The 20,901-nt window shown below is 46.2% G+C and overlaps 1 protein-coding gene across 2 annotated transcripts; it reads right to left on the bottom strand.

The window, feature by feature from the left end:
* Nucleotides 1-319: 319 nt before the first annotated feature.
* Nucleotides 320-20,703, bottom strand: LOC121555848 (cytohesin-4). 2 transcript variants are annotated; one of them, XM_041869695.2, is made up of 13 exons: nucleotides 20,631-20,703; nucleotides 17,020-17,102; nucleotides 16,712-16,776; nucleotides 16,294-16,360; nucleotides 14,581-14,699; nucleotides 14,259-14,339; nucleotides 9,853-9,965; nucleotides 9,605-9,753; nucleotides 9,189-9,300; nucleotides 7,746-7,822; nucleotides 7,349-7,420; nucleotides 4,583-4,737; nucleotides 320-1,270 (listed from the first exon to the last, which is right to left on the bottom strand). In XM_041869695.2, the coding sequence occupies exons 1-13, from the start codon at nucleotides 20,641-20,643 to the stop codon at nucleotides 1,189-1,191; spliced, it is 1,188 nt and encodes a 395-aa protein (XP_041725629.1). In that variant the 5' UTR covers nucleotides 20,644-20,703; the 3' UTR covers nucleotides 320-1,188. The 2 variants fall into 2 exon arrangements, with proteins under 2 accessions (XP_041725629.1, XP_041725628.1); XM_041869694.2 differs by having other exon boundaries at nucleotides 20,530-20,691.
* Nucleotides 20,704-20,901: the final 198 nt, after the last annotated feature.

Consider the following 20,901-nt stretch of genomic DNA (forward strand, 5'->3'; position numbering starts at 1 on the left):
GTTTGGTGCTTGTATGGCGTGACGGTGACAGAAGAGTTCTTTGTGTGTTTGTATGCTATCTCTATGATATAAATACTGTGTTGACTTCCTGGTGAGATGTGATGGTTTCTCTCTCTCACCAATGCATTATCATCTATAGACATAGTGGATAGAACAGATACAATAACCAGGAGACTCAGAGATCCTCTCTACAGTATTAGCATACAGAGACAAATATATTTCAGTCATTTAGCAGGCACGCTTATCCAGAGCAACTTACAGGAGCATTATGGGTTAAGTGCCTTGCTCAAGGGCACATCAACAGATTTGTCACCTAGGCGGCTCGGGGATTCGAACCAGCAGCCTCGTGGTTACTGGCCCAATACTCTTAACCACTAGGCTACCTGCCGCCCTAGTGCAGTTGGTGAAGCTAGCAATGTTTGAGGTGGTATCTATTTACATGATGTACGTCCAGAAGATAGAACAGGTATGATAAACCATACTTATAACAGCAGACAGACTAGGAGTCACAACAGACCGGTGTGGTCTGGTAATAATACAGAGAGGGCCGCGTTTCAAATGGCACCCTATTCCCTATTTAGTGCACCACTTTTGACCAGGGTCCATAAGGCTCTGGTTGAAAGTAGTGCACTATATAGAGAATAGAGCACCATTTGGGACACAATCATAGAGTCATACAAGGACAGTAGGTGGAATTAGCCATGCTTGAGGTCGTATCTATCTGCCTTATGTACACATGAGAAACCGCTCTTTTGGCTTCGCTTCTGTCACCTTATCAACAAACGGTATTTATAGGTCACGTTGACAGTTATTGACAATGACATTATTTCATCTCACAGGATAAGAAGGAAGTCCTTTGACACGGTGTTGTTCAAAATGAGAAGTCCCTCTTCCAGACAGTACACAGTTCCACCCTTTTAATCCTGACAAAAGTCCAAGTCAGTCTTCCCCCCAGCAGTCTTCTCAGGACTCTTCTTGCAACAAAAAAAATTCCCTCAATTCTCATTATGACAAAAGTTCCTTTCTAAGTTAGAAAGTCCTCATTCTCACTGTTGAAAGTGTCCAGGTTCCCAATGCTTAGTCAGTTCAACTGAACCAAAGTCCATTGACTGTGCTATTTGTTGTAGGGGTTCCATCTCCATCTGTGATGCAGTACTGTGATTGATCCACAGGGGGTGCTGTCCCGTCTCAGTCTTGGGGAGCCTGGTTGATCACCTTCTTCTTACGGACCGACACCAGGTCATAGAACGGGTCCTTGGTGATGCTGGCTCTGTAACGTGTGATAACAGGATGGTGGGTTGTTAATGGTGTTGTGAGAGCGTGTGTAGCCTACACAACTCCACCCTAAGCAACATAGAGGAACTACAGTACGTCAACGCCTACGTCACTGCTCTATCCGCTTCAATCAAATACTAAATAGTAGCTAGCAAGATGGAGAGCAAACGACCTTAACTAAAACCACTGCAAAGGTTTTGCCTGCAAACTTTGGTTTTGAATCGCGACATTCTGGCATGTACTGCAATGGCGCAGGAGGAGATGGTTGCCGTTTTACGGGCTCCTAACCAATTGTGCTATTGTGTGTTTTTTCACGTTATTTGTAACTTATTTTGTACATAATGTTTCCTCCACTGTCTCTTATGAACGAAAGAGCTTCTGGATATCAGGACAGCGATTACTCACCTTGTACTGGATGAAGATTTTTTATTTAACGAGTCGGACGCGAAGGATTTACTTCAGACAGGAAAACGCTCATCCAGAGGCGGCGCTCCTAGTGGCCGGGGACTTTAATGTAGGGAAACTTAAATCCGTTTTATATAATTTCTACCAGCTTGTTAAATGTGCAACCAGAGGAAATTAAACTCTAGACCACCTTTACTCCACACACAGAGACGTGTACAAAGATCTCCCTCACCCTCCATTTGGCAAATCTGACCATAATTCTATCCTCCTGATTCCTACTTACAAGCAAAAACTAAAGCAGGAAGCACCAGTGACTCGGTCAATAAAGAAGTGGTCAGATGACGCAGATGCTAAGCTACAGGACTGTTTTGCTAGCACAGACTGGAATATGTTCCGGGATTCTTCCGATGGCATTGAGGAGTACACCACATCAGTCACTGGCTCCATCAATAAGTGCATCGATGACGTCGTCCCCACAGTGACCGTACGTACATACCCCAACCAGAAGCCATGGATTACAGGCAACATCCGCACTGAGCTAAAGGGTAGAGCTGCCGCTTTCAAGGAACGGGACTCTAACCCGGACGCTTATAAGAAATCCCGCTATGCCCTCTGACGAACCATCAAACAGGCAAAGCGTCAATACAGATTGAATCGTACTACACCGGCTCCGACGCTCGTCAGATGTGGCAGGGCTTGCAAACTATTACAGACTACAAAGGGAAGCACAGCCGTGAGCTGCCCAGTGACACGAACCTACCAGATGAGCAAAATTACTTCTACGCTCGCTTTGAGGCAAGCAACACTGAAGCATGCATGAGAGCATCAGCTGTTCCGGACAACTGTGTGATCACGCTCTCCGTAGCCGATGTGAGTAAGACCTTTAAACAGGTCAACATTCACAAGGCCGCATGTCCAGATGGATTACCAGGACGTGTACTCAGAGCATGCGCTGACCAACTTGCAAGTGTCTTCACTGACATTATCAATCTGTCCTTCAGACTGAGTCTGAAATACCAACATGTTTCAAGCAGACCACCATAGTCCCTGTGCCCAAGAACACTAAGGTAACCTGCCTAAATGACTACAGACCCGTAGCACTCACGTCTGTAGCCATGAAGTGCTTTGAAAGGCTGGTCATGGCTCACATCAACACCATTATCCCAGAAACCCTAGACCCACTCCAATTTGCATACCGCCCCAACAGATCCACAGATGATGCAATCTCTATTGCACTCCACAGTGCCCTTTCCCACCTCGACAAAAATAACACCTACGTGAGAATGCTATTCATTGACTACAGCTCAGCGTTCAACACCATAGTGCCCTCAAAGCTCATCACTAAGCTAAGGACCGTGGGACTAAACACTTCCCTCTGCAACTGGATCCTGGACTTCCTGACAGGCCGCCCCCAGGTGGTAAGGGTAGGCAACAACACATCTGCCACGCTGATCCTCAACACTGGGGCCCCTCAGGGGTGTGTGCTCAGTCCCTTCCTGTACTCCCTGTTCACCCATGACTGCATGGCCAGGCACGACTCCAACACCATCATTACGTTTGCCGACGACACAACAGTGGTAGGCCTGATCACCGACAACGATGAGAGAGCCTATTGGGAGGTCAGAGACCTGGCCGTGTGGTGCCAGGATAACAACCTCTCCCTCAACTGATCAAGACAAAGGAGATGATTGTGGACTACAGGAAAAGGAGGACCGTGACCTCTGCACACCAAGACAGTTGTGCAGAGGGCATGACAAAGCCTATTCCCCCTCAGGAGACTGAAAATATTTGGCATGGGTCCTCAGATCCTCAAAAAGTTATACAGCTGCACTATGAAGAGCATCCTGACTGGTTGCTTCACTGCTTGGTATGGCAACTGCTCGGCCTCCGACCGCAAGGCACTACAGAGGGTAGTGCGTACGGCCCAGTACATCACTGGGGCCAAGCTTCCTGCCATCCAGGACCTCTATACCAGGCGGTGTCAGAGGAAGGCCCTAAAAATTGTCAAAGATTCCAGCCACCCTAGTCATAGACTGTTCTCTCTGCTACTGCACGGCAAGTAGTACCGGAGCGCCAAGTCTGTGTCCAAAAGGCTTAACAGCTTCTACCCCCAAGCCATAAGACTCCTGAACAGCTAATCATGGCTACCCGGACTATTTGCATTGTCCCCCCCACACCCCCTCTTTTACGCTGCTGCCACTCTCTGTTTATTATCTATGCATAGTCACTTTAACTCTACCTACATGTACATATTACCTCAATTACCTCGACTAACCTGTGCCCCCGCACATTGACTCGGTACCGGTACCCACTGTATATAGCCTCGCTACTGTTATTTTACTGCTGCTCTTTAATTATTTGTTATTTCTTTTTCTTTTTTCTTTTTTACTTAACACGTATTAAGAGAGTAGTGTGCCACTAGAGATCCTGGTTCGAATCCAGGCTCTGTCGTAGCCGGCCGCGACCGGGAGACCCATGGGGCGGCGCACAATTGGCCCAGCGTCGTCCAGGGTAGGGGAGGGAATGGCCAGCAGGGGATGTAGCTCAGTTGGTAGAGCATGGCGTTTGCAACGCCAGGGTTGTGGGTTCGATAAAATAATGTATGTGCTAACTGTAAGTCGCTCTGGATAAGAGCGTCTGCTAAATGACTAAAATGTAAATGTAAATGTAGTGTGTGTGTGTATCTGTGAGTGTGTCTGTGGGAGGAGCTGTAGGAGGACAGGCTCATTGTAATGGCTGGAATGGTATAAATGGAACGGTATCAAACACATCAAAACACATGGGAACCACATGTTGGACTCCGTTACATATATTCCATTCCAGTCAATACAATGAGCTCGTCCTCCTACAGCTCCTCCCACCAGCCTCCACTGGTGTGTATTCTTCCATGTGTTCTAAGTACCGGATGCTCTCTATCCATGTGTCTCGTTCGTCAGCGGTAGCGGCACAGATCATGTATGACTGGTGTTTCCCCTCCACCACTCTGCCGTCTGTCTCTGTCTTGCAAGCCTTGATCTTCTGACCCCTGCTGTTGGGGTTATACAGCTCCAGACAGTACTGTGGAACACAAAGAGACAGACATGAGCAATCAATCAATATTCTGTAAGAGTGAGTAGTATATTCTTACTGTTTTTTTCTCTCTCTCTCTCTCAATTCAATTCAATTTAAGGGCTTTATTGGCATGGGAAACATATGTTAACATTGCAAGTGAAGTAGATAATAAACAAAAGTGAAATAAACAATAAAAATTGACAGTAAACATTACACTCACAAAAGTTCCAAAAGAATAAAGACATTCCAAATGTCATATTATGTATATATACAGTGTTGTAACGATGTGCAAATAGATAAAGTAGAAAAGGGAAAATAAATAAACATAAATATGGGTTGTATTTACAATGGTGTTTGTTCTTCACTGGTTGCCCTTTTCTTGTGGCAACTGGTCACAAATATTGCTGCTGTGATTGCACACTGTGGTATTTCAAATCAAATTTTATTGGTCACATGCGCCGAATACAACAGGTGCAGACATTACAGTGAAATGCTTACTTACAGCCCTTAACCAACAGTGCATTTATTTTAAACAAAAAAAGTAAAAATAAAACAAAACAAAAAAAAAGTGTTGAGAAAAAAAAGAGCAGAAGTAAAATAAAGTGACAGTAGGGAGGCTATATACAGGGGGGTACCGTTGCAGAGTCAATGTGTGGGTGCACCGGCTAGTTGAGGTAGTTGAGGTAATATGTACATGTGGGTAGAGTTAAAGTGACTATGCATAAATAATTAACAGAGTAGCAGCAGCGTAAAAAGGATGGGGTGGGGGGGCAGTGCAAATAGTCCGGGTAGCCATGATTAGCTGTTCAGGAGTCTTATGGCTTGGGGGTAGAAGCTGTTGAGAAGTCTTTTGGACCTAGACTTGGCACTCCGGTACCGCTTGCCGTGCGGTAGCAGAGAGAACAGTCTATGACTAGGGTGGCTGGAGTCTTTGACAATTTTGAGGGCCTTCCTCTGACACCGCCTGGTATAGAGGTCCTGGATGGCAGGAAGCTTTGCCCCAGTGATGTACTGGGCCGTACGCACTACCCTCTGTAGTGCCTTGCGGTCGGAGGCCAAGCAGTTGCCATACCAGGCAGTGATGCAACCAGTCAGGATGCTCTCGATGGTGCAGCTGTAGAATTTTTTGAGGATCTGAGGACCCATGCCAAATCTTTTTAGTCTCCTGAGGGGGAATAGGCTTTGTCGTGCCCTCTTCACGACTGTCTTGGTGTGTTTGGACCATGATAGTTCGTTGGTGATGTCGACACCAAGGAACTTGAAGCTCTCAACCTGTTCCACTACAGCCCAGTCGATGAGAATGGGTCCACAATCATCTCCTTTGTCTTGGTCACGTTGAGGGAGAGGTTGTTGTCCTGGCACCACACGGCCAGATCTCTGACCTCCTCCCTATAGGCTGTCTCATCGTTGTCGGTGATCAGGCCTACCACTGTTGTGTCGTCGGCAAACTTAATGATGGTGTTGGAGTCGTGCCTGGCCATGCAGTCATGGGTGAACAGAGAGTACAGGAGGGGACTGAGCACGCACCCCTGAGGGGCCCCTGTGTTGAGGATCAGTGTGGCAGATGTGTTGTTACCTACCCTTACCACCTGGGGGCGGCCCGTCAGGAAGTCCAGGATCCAGTTGCAGAGGGAGGTGTTTAGTCCCAGGATCCTTAGCTTAGTGATGAGCTTAGAGGGCACTATGGTGTCGAATGCTGAGCTGTAGTCAATGAATAGCATTCTCACGTAGGTGTTCCTCTTGTCCAGGTGGGAAAGGGCAGTGTGGAGTGCAATAGAGATTGCATCATCTGTGGATCTGTTGGGGCGGTATGCAAATTGGAGTGGGTCTAGGGTTTCTGGGATAATGCTGTTGATGTGAGCCATGACCAGCCTTTCAAAGCACTTCATGGCTACAGACGTCAGTGCTACGGGTCGGTAGTCATTTAGGCAGGTTATTTCACCCAATAGATATGGGAGTTTATCAAAATTGGGTTTGTTTTGTAATTCTTTGTGGGTCTGTGTAATCTGAGGGAAATATGTGTCTCTAATATGGTCATACATTTGGCAGGAGGTTAGGAAGTGCAGCTCAGTTTCCACCTCATTTTGTGGGCAGTGTGCACATAGCCTGTCTTCTCTTGAGAGCCAGGTCTGCCTACGGCGGCCATTCTCAATAGCAAGGCTATGCTCACTGAGTCTGTACATAGTCAAAGCTTTCCTTAAGTTTGGGTCAGTCACAGTGGTCAGGCATTCTGTCACTGTGTACTCTCTGTTTAGGGCCTATCTCTCTCTCTCACACACACACACACAACACACAACACACACTAAAGCAGGGGTCGGTAACAGGCGGCCCAAAACCGTTTTTTTGGTCAAAAACAACTATAAAATCACCAGGAATTCAACTAAATTAATTACATTTCTTTAATTTAGGAAATGGGTTCCCAAGTATTCCCACAAATAAAAACAGAGGCATATGTCTCTGTAATCAATGTGTTTTTGGGCTTAGTTGTGTTCAATTTGCAGTGTACAAATTATTATAATTCTGTCCCGGCCTCCCAACCATCCGCTCCAAACAAAATCGTCCCATGGCTGAATCTAGTTGCCTACCAATGACCTAAAGGATGAGTATAGTTTCTTACTGGTTTGCGTCCATACACCATCTCTCTCACACACAGGTTCTCTAGAGGGATGATGCCTCTGGGCTCCTTGTCCTGTACAGAGAGATGAGGTTAGAGGAAGGAGTTTAGAGAGGGAGGGATGGAGGGAGTTACAGTAGAGGGAAGGAGGGAAGGAGGGAGGAGAGGGTAGGAGATGGATGTGGAAAGTTGGGAGAGATGGAGAGCGACATATGAACTTAAAGGAGGAATGGAGAGGTATGGAGATGGAGAGAGGGATGGAGATAGAGAGAGGGATGGAGATAGAGAGAGGGATGGAGATAGAGAGAGGGATGGAGATAGAGAGAGGTATGGAGATTGAGAGAGGGATGGAGATGGAGAGAGGGATGGATTGAGGAGTAGACAGGTAGGAGAGACTTACAGTGGTGAACTCAAAGTAGTAGAGACAGTTGTCAGTCAGAATGAACCATCTTCTCTTCCACGTCTTCACTCTGCCTCCTGGAGAACCAAACAGAGTCATTATAGATAGGCAACAGCCAACTGCAAATGAAGCAAAGTATTCAAGTACATGTTGCTTTGACATCCTTTTAACCCTTGTGTCGTGTTCGGGTCTGTGGGACCCATTTTCAATGTTTACTAAAAGAACCTGAGACTCATTGGCCTTGGCTCATTTTCTGTGAAGAACATGTAAAATAACACATTTTCATTGAGAGCACACTGTGCACCCCCCTACACATTTATATTACATATGTGCTGTTCAGGTCCACTAGACCCGAGGGTAATAAAAGTGTGGAATAGTGTGTGTGTAGGTGAAAACAAGTAAAAATGAAACAAAAAGGTTTGCTGAGTGCCTTCACCTCCCTAGACCTGCTGTTTCAACATAGCACCAACAACCTGTCTGTCTCCCTGCCTGTCTGCCTGTCTCCCTGCCTGTCTGCCTGTCTCCCTGCCTGTCTCCCTGCCTGTCTGCCTGTCTCCCTGCCTGTCTCCCTGCCTGTCTGCCTGTCTCCCTGCCTGTCTGCCTGTCTGCCTGTCTCCCTGCCTGTCTCCCTGCCTGTCTCCCTGCCTGTCTGCCTGTCTCCCTGCCTGTCTGCCTGTCTCCCTGCCTGCCTGTCTGTCTCCCTGCCTGTCTGCCTGTCTCCCTGCCTGTCTGCCTGTCTCCCTGCCTGTCTCCCTGCCTGTCTGCCTGTCTCCCTGCCTGTCTGCCTGTCTGCCTGTCTCCCTGCCTGTCTCCCTGCCTGTCTGCCTGTCTCCCTGCCTGTCTGCCTGTCTCCCTGCCTGTCTGCCTGTCTCCCTGCCTGTCTGCCTGTCTCCCTGCCTGTCTGCCTGTCTCCCTGTCTGTCTCCCTGCCTGTCTGCCTGTCTCCCGCTTTTCTCTAACTCTTTACCCTTTGTAGTGTGTGAAACCTCACAATGTCTTGCGCGAACCTGCACAATGTTATTACAATACATTATTTCAATACATTAAAATTTGTCCTTCCAATTTGTTCAGTTCAAAACAATAAACATCAATAGTGATGAAAACCTTGTTTCATTTATATTTGTTCAAGATAAACATGATTTATTCCACCCATGTCTTGATTATAATTGATTTTTGTTTACAAAAATCAAATGTTATAAAAAAAAACGAATAGCGCTATTATTGATCAATGTCATCTAGCATTGGTAAATGGCAAATATTAACCATGTATGCTGTCTATATTGCTTGTAATTGATCTAAGTCAACATCTAAGTATTAAGTATTAAGTATTTTTACCTAAATTGTTATGGCTGTATTGTTTTAAAAACCCAATAATGTTGTGGGTCCATCAGACCCGCGAACATTGGGTGAATAACAAAATCATGAACACCACACAATTAGTTACCTAGTTTGAGGAGCCATCCCTCCCTGTCGGGGTTGAAGAATGTGTGAGTCAGGTCGTTCCCATCATCCACTGGGATTTTAAAGGGCTCGTTCCTGATGCTTTCATACAGTTTCTGAAGGGGGAGACAGCAGAGAAGCCAGCTGATGAGGTAAGGGTCATTTCCTGGTTTGATATGTATTTATATATTTTTTTTTATACAACTACAGCTTTCCACTGCCATCAAGGTTGACTTCAAACCAAATAAACCAAACCACATAGCCAGATAGCGGCCAATCCCAATACTTCAGGGTCATGTGACCTATACGAACACTGCGATTGTCCGGTGTGTCTCACCATGAACATCTCATTGGTCAATTAACTACTACTTCCTGATCATGTGACCTATGTGGCCTCTCTGATTGGCTGTTGTGTCTCACCGTGAGCAGCTCATTGGGCAGGTCCCCTCCGTTGTTGATGCCTCTGTTCATAGAGATGAATCTCTCTAGAGGGGTCTTGTCCTTCACGTTGGGGTTGTGGAGGCTGGTGTTCAACATGATGATGGCAAACGACAGGATGTAGCAGGTGTCTGAGGGAACACAGAGAAATATAGCCATATACATTATACAGAGAGTTTTAATTGTGATTTCAGGGAAATACATGTACACACACACACACACACACACACCTGTAGACTGAAAGACTTCAGCGTTACAGTCACAGTAGCGTGTGGCGAAGGTTTCCATCATGCGGTCAATCTTCTGAGCCTCGCCGGGCAGACGGAAACTCCACAGGAACTGCCTGAGACATTCAGACAGACATTCAGACAGGGGGTTCAGACCAGTCAGACTCACAGAGCTCCTGTGTTCTGCCTTCAGATGAGTCTACAACTTCAGCCCAAGTCATATACAGTTATTTGACCAAATGTATTCTAGACCTAATGTTATTTTAACATACAGTACCAGTCAAAAGTTTGGACACACCTACTCATTCAAGGGTTTTTCTTTATTTTTACTATTTTCTACATTGTAGAATAATAGTGAAGACATCAAAACTATACAATAACACATATGGAATCATGTAGTAACCAAAAAAGTGTTAAACAAATTTTATATTTGAGATTCTTCAAAGTAGCCACCCTTTGCCTTGATGACAGCTTTGCACACTCTTGGCATTCTCTCAACCAGCTTCATGAGGTAGTCACCTGGAATGCATTTCAATTAACAGGTGTGCCTTGTTAATTTGTGGAATTTCTTTATTTCTTAATGCGTTTGAGCCAATCAGTTGTGTTGTGACAAGGTAGGGGTGGTATACAGAAGATAGCCCTATTTGGTAAAAGACCAAGTCCATATTACGGCAAGAACAGCTCAAATAAGCAAAGAGAAACGACAGTCCATCATTACTTTAAGACAACTTTAAAAGTTTATTCAAGTGCAGTCGTAAAAACCATCAAGCGCTATGATGAAACTGGCTCTCATGAGGACCACCACAGGAAAGGAAGACCCAGAGTTACCTCTGCTGCAGAGGATAAGTTCATTAGAGATATCAGCCTCAGAAATTGCAGCCCAAATAAATGCTTCACAGAGTTCAAGTGACAGACACATCTCAACATCAACTGTTCAGAGGAGACTGCGTGAATCAGGCCTTCATGGTCGAATTGCTGGAAAGAAACCACTACTAAAGGACACCAAGAAGAAGAAGACACTTGCTTGGGCCAAGAAACACGAGCAATGGACATTAGACTGGTGGGAATCTGTCCTTTGGTCTGATGAGTCAGAATTTGAGATTTTTGATTCCAACCGCCGTGTCTTTGTGAGACGCAGAGTAGGTGAACGGATGATGTCACGCCCTGGCTCTGGGGACTCTTATATGTTGAGCCAGGGTGTTAGTTTCTATGTTTAGTGTTCTATGTTCATGTTCTAGTTCATGTGTTCCTATGTTGGCCGGGGTGGTTCCCAATCAGAGGCAGCTGTGGCTTGTTGTCTCTGATTGGGACCATACTTAGGCAGCCTGTTTTGCACTTGTCATTTGTGGGATCTTGTTCCGGAGAGGTTTGTGTTTGTTAACCTTAGGACTTCACGTTATCGTTTTGTTGTTTTGTTATGGTTATGTAAAGTACTCATTAAAAGATGTACGCATATCACGCTGCGCCTTGGTCCACTTCTTATAACGATCGTGACAGAAGATCCCACCAAATAAGGACCAAGCAGCGTGTCCAGGAGCAAACGCCGGAGGTAACGCTAGTGGATGTCCTCCTCGGTTGGGGGAAGATCACCGAGGAGGAGGCCGTCCGTTACCGGAGGGCGATGAATGGGGAGACCCAGGCAGGAGAGGAGAAGCGGCGCCAACCGGGCCGTCGTCGGACAGGCGAGAGGCAACCCCAATAATTTTTTTGGGGGGGGGCACACGGCATGGACGACAGGGCAGCAGGAGGCAGCTACAGGGCGAATCTGCAGAATAGGAGAGGAGGCCACCAGGTTACGGGGGCTATTGGTCATGAGGGAGCAGGAGTTAGTTGGTCAGAGGGAGGAGCTACTGGAGGCGATAAGGGAGAAGGAGAGTGTAGAGGCACGGCGAGAGGAACTGGTTAGGCAGCAGAGGGAGCGGAGGTTTATGAGGAAACCCAGTCCCGTTCCTCGCACCAAGCAAGTGGTGTGTGTCACCAGTCCGGTCCGGCCCGTTCCTGATCCCCGCACTAAGTTAGTGGTGCGTGTTCCCAGTACGGCCCGACCCGTTCCTGCTTCCCGCACAAGGCCAGTGGTGTGTGTTCCCAGTACGGTCCGGCCCGTTCCTGCTCCCCGCACTAAGCCAGTGGTGCGTGTTCCCAGTACGGCCCGCCCCGTTCCTGCTCCCCGCACTAAGCCAGTGGTGCGTGTTCCCAGTACGGCCCGACCCGTTCCTGCTTCCCGCACAAGGCCAGTGGTGTGTGTTCCCAGTACGGTCCGGCCCGTTCCTGCTCCCCGCACTAAGCCAGTGGTGCGTGTTCCCAGTACGGCCCGCCCCGTTCCTGCTCCCCGCACTAAGCCAGTGGTGCGTGTTTCCAGTACGGCCCGACCCTTTCCTGCTTCCCGCACAAGGCCAGTGGTGTGTGTACCCAGTACGGCCCAACCCGTTCCTGCTCCCCGCACTAAGTTAGTGGTGCGTGTTCCCAGTACGGCCCAACCTGTTCCTGCTCCCCGCACTAAGTTAGTGGTGCGTGTTCCCAGTACGGCCCAACCCGTTCCTGCTCCCCACACTAAGTTAGTGGTGCGTGTTCCCAGTACGGCCCGACCCGTTCCTGCTCCCCGCACCAAGCCAATGGTGTGCGTCGCCAGCCCGGTCCGGCCTGTTCCTGCTCCCCGCACCAAGCCAGTGGTGCGCGTCGTCAGCCCGGTCCGGCCCGTTCCTGCACCCCGCACCAAGCCAGTGGTGCACTTCGCCAGCCCGGTCCGGACCGTTTCTGCTCCCCGCACCAAGCCAGTGGTGCGCGTCGCCAGCCCGGTCCGGCCTGTTCCTGCTCCCCGCACCAAGCCTGTGGTGCGCGTCGTCAGCCCGGTCCGGCCTGTTCCTGCTCCCCGCACCAAGCCAGTGGTGCTCGTCGCCAGCCCGGTCCGGCCTGTTCCTGCTCCCCGCACCAAGCCAGTGGTGCGCGTCGCCAGCCCGGTCCGGCCTGTTCCTGCTCCCCGCACCAAGCCAGTGGTGCGCGTCGCCAACCCGGTCCGGCCTGTTCCTGCTCCCCGCACCAAGCCAGTGGTGCGCGTCGCCAGCCCGGTCCGGCCTGTTCCTGCTCCCCGCACCAAGCCAGTGGTGCGCGTCGTCAGTCCGGCACGGTCCGTGCCTGTTCCACCGGTGCCTGGTCCGGCATCGGTCAGCTGCTCCACACCGGAGCCAAAGCAATCCGCTCCACCGATGTCCAGTCCAGCTCCAGCCAGCGGGGCCAGACCAGACCAGGGTTGCTACGGGGGGGTAGCTAGAGAGTGGTGGTCACGCCCGGAGCCGGATCCGCCTCCGAGGCGGAATGCCCACCCGGCCCCTCCCCTGTTGGGTTTAGTTGGCGCGGTCGTATTCCGCGCCTTTGGGGGGGGGTAATGTCACGCCCTGGCTCTGGGGACTCTTATATGTTGAGCCAGGGTGTTAGTTTCTATGTTTAGTGTTCTATGTTCATGTTCTGGTTCATGTGTTTCTATGTTGGCCGGGGTGGTTCCCAATCAGAGGCAGCTGTGGCTTGTTGTCTCTGATTGGGAACCATACTTAGGCAGCCTGTTTTGCACTTGTCATTTGTGGGATCTTGTTCCGGAGAGGTTTGTGTTTGTTAACCTTAGGACTTCACGTTATCGTTTTGTTGTTTTGTTATGGTTATGTAAAGTACTCATTAAAAGATGTACGCATATCACGCTGCGCCTTGGTCCACTTCTTACGACGATCGTGACAGATGATCTCTGCATGTGTGGTTCCCACCGTGAAGCATGGAGGAGGAGGTGTGATGGTGTCGGCGTGCTTTGCTGGTGACACTGTCTGTGATTTATTTAGAACTCAAGGCACACTTAACCAGCATTGCTACCACAGCATTCTGCAGAGATACGCCATCCCATCTGGTTTGCGTTTAATGGGGCTATCATTTGTTTTTCAACAGGACAATGACCCAAAACACACCTCCAGGCTGTGTAAGGGCTATTTGACCAAGGAGAATGATGGAGTGCTGCATCAGATGACCTGGCCTCCACAATCACCCAACTTCAACCCAATTGAGATGGTTTGGAATGAGTTGGACCGCAGAGTGAAGGAAAAGCAGCCAACAAGTGCTCAGCATATTTGCGAACTCCTTCAAGACTGTTGGAAAAACATTCCTCATGAAGCTGGTTGACAGAATGCGTTAAACAAAGGGTGGCTACTTTGTAGAATCTAAAATATATTTTGATTTGTTTAACACTTTTTTGGTTACTACATGATTCCATAAGCGTTATTTCATAGTTTTGATGTCTTCACTATTCTTCTACAATGTAGAAAATAGTAAAAATTAAGAAAAACCCTTGAATGAGTAGGTGTGTCCAAACTTTTGACTGGTACTGTAGCTGAGAATTGAAAGGTTAGTTGATGAATAGTCCGTAAACCTACCTCAATGCCTGTACCAGGTTGAGGTCTGAGAACTCATGGAGATCCACAAAGGCTTTCAGTGTCTGGAGGTGTATTTCTTCTCTGCAAAGACACAAGCACACTGAGTAGACGGAGAGACACTAACTACAAGAGCTTTCATAATATTATTATTGAAATGACTTCATTATCTCCCAACTCCTTGAAAATCTTTCTCCCTCTGTCCTCTCCCCTCAGCCACCACCGCTTCATCACCACCACCATCACCATCATCATCAACATCATTACCACAACCACCCTCATCATCATCACCACCATCATCATCATCATCCAATCATGTCTCTACCTCTCTCCCAGGTAGTCTCCTATAGCAGTCTTATTGAGCCCCTCCTCCTTGTAAAGGAACTCTGCTATTGGCTGAGGATTCCTCTCCAGAAGCTTGTTCTCTACCAGGTAGTTTATACCCTAGAATGATGTAAAACAGACATAAATTAACCAATTAACCAATCAATCAACCAGTCAATTAGACAATCAGTCAGATACTAGAAAACACTTGAAATAGAACACTTGTATATAGCTTTTGCAGTGATAACAGACGCATATAGAGACTCAGGATTCATTCAGAGTGAGTAACACACACACACCAGCCTTCCGATCTGTGGTTGGTTGTTAAATGCTGTTGTTTGTCTTGTTTCAGAATGATTTCATAGATTCCATCTGTTTGACTAGACTTCCTAAAAGCGTGAGCCGGAATTAGAGCACCGTTTTTTAAATCACTATTCCTTAAAAGTCAATATCTCTTCCTCTTTCTCATCAGCACTGTAACTGAGGGGAAAAGTTACATTCTGTGTCAATAGTCAGCTGTTGTAAATAGCTTTAGTCACTAAAACTGTGGTCACCAACCCTAGTCTTGGTGATCTACTGGTTGTAAATAGCTTTAGTCACTAGAGCTGTGGTCACCAACCCTAGTCTTGGTGATCTACTGGTTGTAAATAGCTTTAGTCACTAGAGCAGTGGTCACCAACCCTAGTCTTGGAGATCTACTGGTTGTGCAGGGTTTTGTACCAGCCCAGCAGTTACACACACAATTCAACTTCAGTCATCACCTAACAATCCACCAATATCTTTCCCTGTATCAGTACTCTGTATCTAGTCCAGTAGAATAGAAGTTAACGGGTAGCAACAGATGCATGTTGTGAGTTGGTTGAGCTATGATGCTGGGGTTGAATTTAACCACAGTGGTTTGTCTTGATGAGACACCCACAAGGCATTGCTGCTGGCCGTATAGTGTACATGTTATGAGAGATGCATCTTCCTGTCAGAAAGGAAGCTCATAGTGGAGCCTCTGTTTGTCTTGAGAAGGTAGCTCAAACATAGACGCTAGCAAGCAGACATACACACACACACACACACACACACACACACACACACAAACACACATAAACACACGCGCACACACACACAAACACACACACAAACACATATAAACACACAAACACACACATTCACACACACAAAACACACATAAACAAACAAACACACACACACACACACAAACACACATGAACACACGCACACATACGCGCACACACAAACACACACAAAAACACACACACACAAACACGCATAAACACACGCGCACGCACACACACACACACACACACACACACAAACACACACAAACACACACACACCCTGCTTTCCTGTGTCCAAACATTCAAAGGGGATATGAGTGGACTATACCACTCTCTCAGACGACACTTTGTAAGAATAGAGGAGAAATGCATAATTTGTTCCAGCCACAACCTACCTATACAGAGCTGTGGGTCATATGTCAAGTATGATGTCATCATGGCTTCAGTGTGTGTGTGTACGTGTGTACTTACTTGTAGATGGTCTCCCCTGCCCCTACCCCCCCAACATTTCCTCCCCCCACTCAGAGGGGACAGGATGCGGTTTGCTCTCGCTACTCTCCTCCTCTCTCTCCTCCTCTCTCTCTCTCACTCTCTCTCTCTCTCTCTCTCTCTCTCTCATCATGATACACCATTTGTTCGCTCACCTTTTTAGGATCCATGTTGAATTTCTTCTTCCCGCTCGAGAACTGCTTTCCCTTCTCAAGGACTTTGCTGCGTAGAGAGAAAACAACAGCAGATTGCCTTCTTAACAAATGACCTTGTAAACAAATAAGATGTAATGAAGTAGGTAGGTGTAATTCATTGGTTTTTTAACTACAGGACAGGAAATAATAAGACATGTTTAACTAGTGAATAACTGATTCATCAGCAAGGAATAATGCATTCATAAAATATGAAAAAATAGTTAATAAAGGATAACAACTAAATATGTAAAGGGTGGAAAAGAGATGAACAGGGAATGATTAGGGGGTGAATAAGTCATGCATAAGCCTAATGGTTAATAAAAGAGGAACAGTGATAATGGTTTAGGAAGGATCAAAGATTAAAGGCCAGTCCACTCACTTCTCCTCTGTACACTCAAAGTCGTGAACCTCTGCCATGACTTTCTCAATCTCCATCTTTAGCTTCTGGAAAAGGATGTTCAGACAAGGGTGATTCATAGACCTAGTGAGTGTGTGTGTGTGCGTGTGTGTGTGTATGTGTGTGTGTGTGTATGTGTGTGTATATGTGTGTGTGTGTGTGTGTGTGTGCGTGCGCGCGTGTATGTGTATGTGTGTGTATGTGTGTGTATGTGTGTGTATTGTGTGTGTGTGTGTGTGTGTGTGTGTGTGTGTGTGTGTGTGTGTGTGAGTGTGTGTGTGTGTGTTTACCTGGATGTCATCTAGCAGGTCTTTCTTATGCATCTTCATGCTCTCAATCTCCAATCTCTCATCTGCTGTGAAATCTGAAGATACTGTGGTGGAGACACAACAACAGGAGGGTTATTATCTGAAGACACTGTGGTGGAGACACAACAACAGGAGGGTTATTATCTGAAGATACTGTGGTGGAGACACAACAACAGGAGGGTTATTATCTGAAGACACTGTGGTGGAGACACAACAACAGGAGGGTTATTATCTGAAGACACTGTGGTGGAGACACAATAACAGGAGGGTTATTATCTGAAGACACTGTGGTGGAGACACAACAACAGGAGGGTTATTATCTGAAGACACTGTGGTGGAGACACAACAGCAGGGGGGTTATTATCTGAAGATACTGTGGTGGAGACACATCAACAGGAGGGTTATTATCTGAAGACACTGTGGTGGAGACACAACAACAGGTGGGTTATTATCTGAAGACACTGTGGTGGAGACACAATAACAGGAGGGTTATTATCTGAAGACACTGTGGTGGAGACACAACAACAGGTGGGTTATTATCTGAAGACACTGTGGTGGAGACACAACAACAGGTGGGTTATTATCTGAAGATACTGTGGTGGAGACACAACAACAGAAGGGTTATTATCTGAAGATACTGTGGTGGAGACACAACAACAGGAGGGTTATTATCTGAAGATACTGTGGTGGAGACACAATAACAGGAGGGTTATTATCTGAAGACACTGTGGTGGAGACACAACAACAGGTGTGTTATTATCTGAAGACACTGTGGTGGAGACACAATAACAGGTGGGTTATTATCTGAAGACACTGTGGTGGAGACACAACAACAGGTGGGTTATTATCTGAAGATACTGTGGTGGAGACACAACAACAGGAGGGTTATTATCTGAAGACACTGTGGTGGAGACACATTAACAGGAGGGTTATTATCTGAAGACACTGTGGTGGAGACACAACAACAGGTGGGTTATTATCTGAAGACACTGTGGTGGAGACACAACAGGGGGATTATTATCTGAAGACACTGTGGTGGAGACACAACAACAGGAGGGTTATTATCTGAAGACACTGTGGTGGAGACACAACAACAGGAGGGTTATTATCTGAAGATACTGTGGTGGAGACACAACAACAGGAGGGTTATTATCTGAAGATACTGTGGTGGAGACACAATAACAGGAGGGTTATTATCTGAAGACACTGTGGTGGAGACACAACAACAGGAGGGTTATTATCTGAAGATACTGTGGTGGAGACACAACAACAGGAGGGTTATTATCTGAAGATACTGTGGTGGAGACACAACAACAGGAGGGTTATTATCTGAAGACACTGTGGTGGAAACACAACAACAGGAGGGTTATTATCTGAAGACACTGTGGTGGAAACACAACAACAGGAGGGTTATTATCTGAAGACACTGTGGTGGAAACACAACAACAGGAGGGTTATTATCTGAAGACATTGTGGTGGAGACACAACAACAGGAGGGTTATTATCTGAAGATACTGTGGTGGAGACACAACAACAGGAGTGTTATTATCTGAAGATACTGTGGTGGAGACACAATAACAGGAGGGTTATTATCTGAAGACACTGTGGTGGAGACACAACAACAGGAGGGTTATTATCTGAAGATACTGTGGTGGAGACACAACAACAGGAGGGTTATTATCTGAAGATACTGTGGTGGAGACATAACAACAGGAGGGTTATTATAGAACTGACTGAAAGAGGGAGAGGAAAAATGAGGAGAGAGGAGAAGAGAAGGGATGGAGGAAGAGGAGGGGGAAGAAAGGCAAGATGATGAAGAGAAGGGAAACGAGGAGGAGGAAGAGGAGAAGAAGAAGAAGAAGAAGAGGAGGAGTAAGAGGAGAAAAAGGAAGAAGCTGCTGTTCAAAAGCACCAGAAGTCCCAACATCTCATCACATGGCCTACAGTTAAACACAATCCCCCTATTATGTACATCTGCAAGATAATCTTAACATTACAGGCAAACCACTGAACTGACCACAGGAGAGATTTAGCATCAGATTCACATGAAGAAGGCCAGAATATGACTAGTATCGTTCATAGGAACGATACCAGTCATCACCACACAGGTGTCACGATATTTTTGGTATCCCGTCACATTGTGTTTCCACTCTCTCTTTCACAACCCTTCATCCCACCACTGTCTGTCTATACTCCTACCTGATAAGCTCTCGGCTCGAAACTTTGTATGTGGTATGGAAATTCAAGAGTTACTGTGTTACTGCAATAGTGAATGCGATATTACCCAGTTTAGTTATAGTAGGCTAGATATTTATACACAAGATGTTCAAGGGATATGTTCTGGTGTTTTCTATATGTTGGTGAAGCTGTGAAAAGTAATGCAACGGTAACTCTGAAACTGAAAAGAGCTTTTGTAAGTCTAACCAAACTCACATTGTTTATCTTAATCCAAACATGTCAACCATGAGCCATAGTATTTTTGTACGGGAGGGGGATGTAACAGTGTGTGTATGTGTGTGTGTGTGTGTGTGTGTGTGTGTGTGTGTGTGTGTGTGTGTGTGTGTGTGTGTGTGTGTGTGTGTGTGTGTGTGTGTGTGTGTGCAGTCATCCATGCAAACTAGAGAAGGGTGTTGGCCCTAATTTAAGAGGTTAAAGAAAAATATCAACAAGCAGCACTATACTGCTGTTAAACAGCTAACAACTAGTTCTCTGTTCTACACACCCTTCCTACAGCCTGTAATAAGATCCTAAACTCACACACTGACATGACAGAAATACTATTTAGCTACAAAATAATCTGTGTAACTCCATTAAACAAAGTTTTTGGATGACATATTTATGTAATAATTTACAATGCATTTTAACAAGAAATGCAATTTAGCTACATATTAACCTTTTTGTAACTCAAGGAAATGAAGTTTGGAGATGCCAAAGTTATGTAATGATTTAAAATGTCGCCTATCCTAACACACAATAAAACAAGCCTGGTCCCAAATATGTCTGTGCTTTTGCCAACTCATGGCTATAGCATGGCAATGAGTGACAAGGAGTTGGTATGATAGCACAAACAGACTGTCGCTCAGGCTACAATAAATTCTCCATCCTTTTAGGTGTTTTATTGTCATGACAACTGAGCATGAAGTAATCGTTCATTTAGAAAGGTGTCATCGTTCATTGATGTGTTGATATCATTTTCCCCTTTCATGATTATTCTTCACAGTGTTTCGAAACAGGAACGATGTCAGTGACAAGTAAGGAAAGGAAATAGTTCCTCTTGCAAGATTTCTGATCCCAGTAAAATAGCAAGACCACAAATACGTACACTAACGTGTACAACATCTGTTACAATAATGTCATAACCAGGTAGGCTAATTCAAGATGATAATGTCTACCACCATGATTACTTTTGCTAGCAATGTTTCTATTCACAGGTGAAAATAAAATGTTAGACCCTGAATTGTAATGCAATAACGACTTAAAAAGTGAATTTACCCATTTGGCAATCGGTCATTGGCACACAGGAGAATCGCTCAAAATCGATAGGCTACACACCGTAGAAACGACAGGTATTTAAACATGATAAAGTAACAAACCGGTGTGATCCATGCAAACTCCACAGCTCGATATTGTAAAGTGACACTCAGTCAAGATTATCTTGTTGCAACACCCCCCCTCTCCCATCACATTATAGGCACGAGGCTACTTGTTAAGATCAACGTCATTAGACCAGAAGTGGACGTTTCCGCAAATGATGTAGCAACTGCCTCAATGTAGATGTATGTTACAGTTTACAATAAAGAAGTGTTTACTTCTAAACGAAACATAATTTTTCTAATCAAACAATATGACAAGTAGGCTATTTTA

The sequence above is a fragment of the Coregonus clupeaformis genome, unplaced genomic scaffold, assembly GCF_020615455.1.
Source record: "Coregonus clupeaformis isolate EN_2021a unplaced genomic scaffold, ASM2061545v1 scaf0083, whole genome shotgun sequence".
In the NCBI taxonomy this organism is placed as follows: Eukaryota; Metazoa; Chordata; class Actinopteri; order Salmoniformes; family Salmonidae; genus Coregonus; species Coregonus clupeaformis.

Coding starts and splice junctions, on each gene's coding strand:
- LOC121555848 (XM_041869694.2), bottom strand. Junction 9,966..14,258: donor AACCTGGTACAGGCATTGAG/GTAGGTTTACGG, acceptor TGAATGTCTCAG/GCAGTTCCTGTGGAGTTTCC. Junction 9,301..9,604: donor TGCCCAATGAGCTGCTCACG/GTGAGACACAAC, acceptor CTCCCCCTTCAG/AAACTGTATGAAAGCATCAG.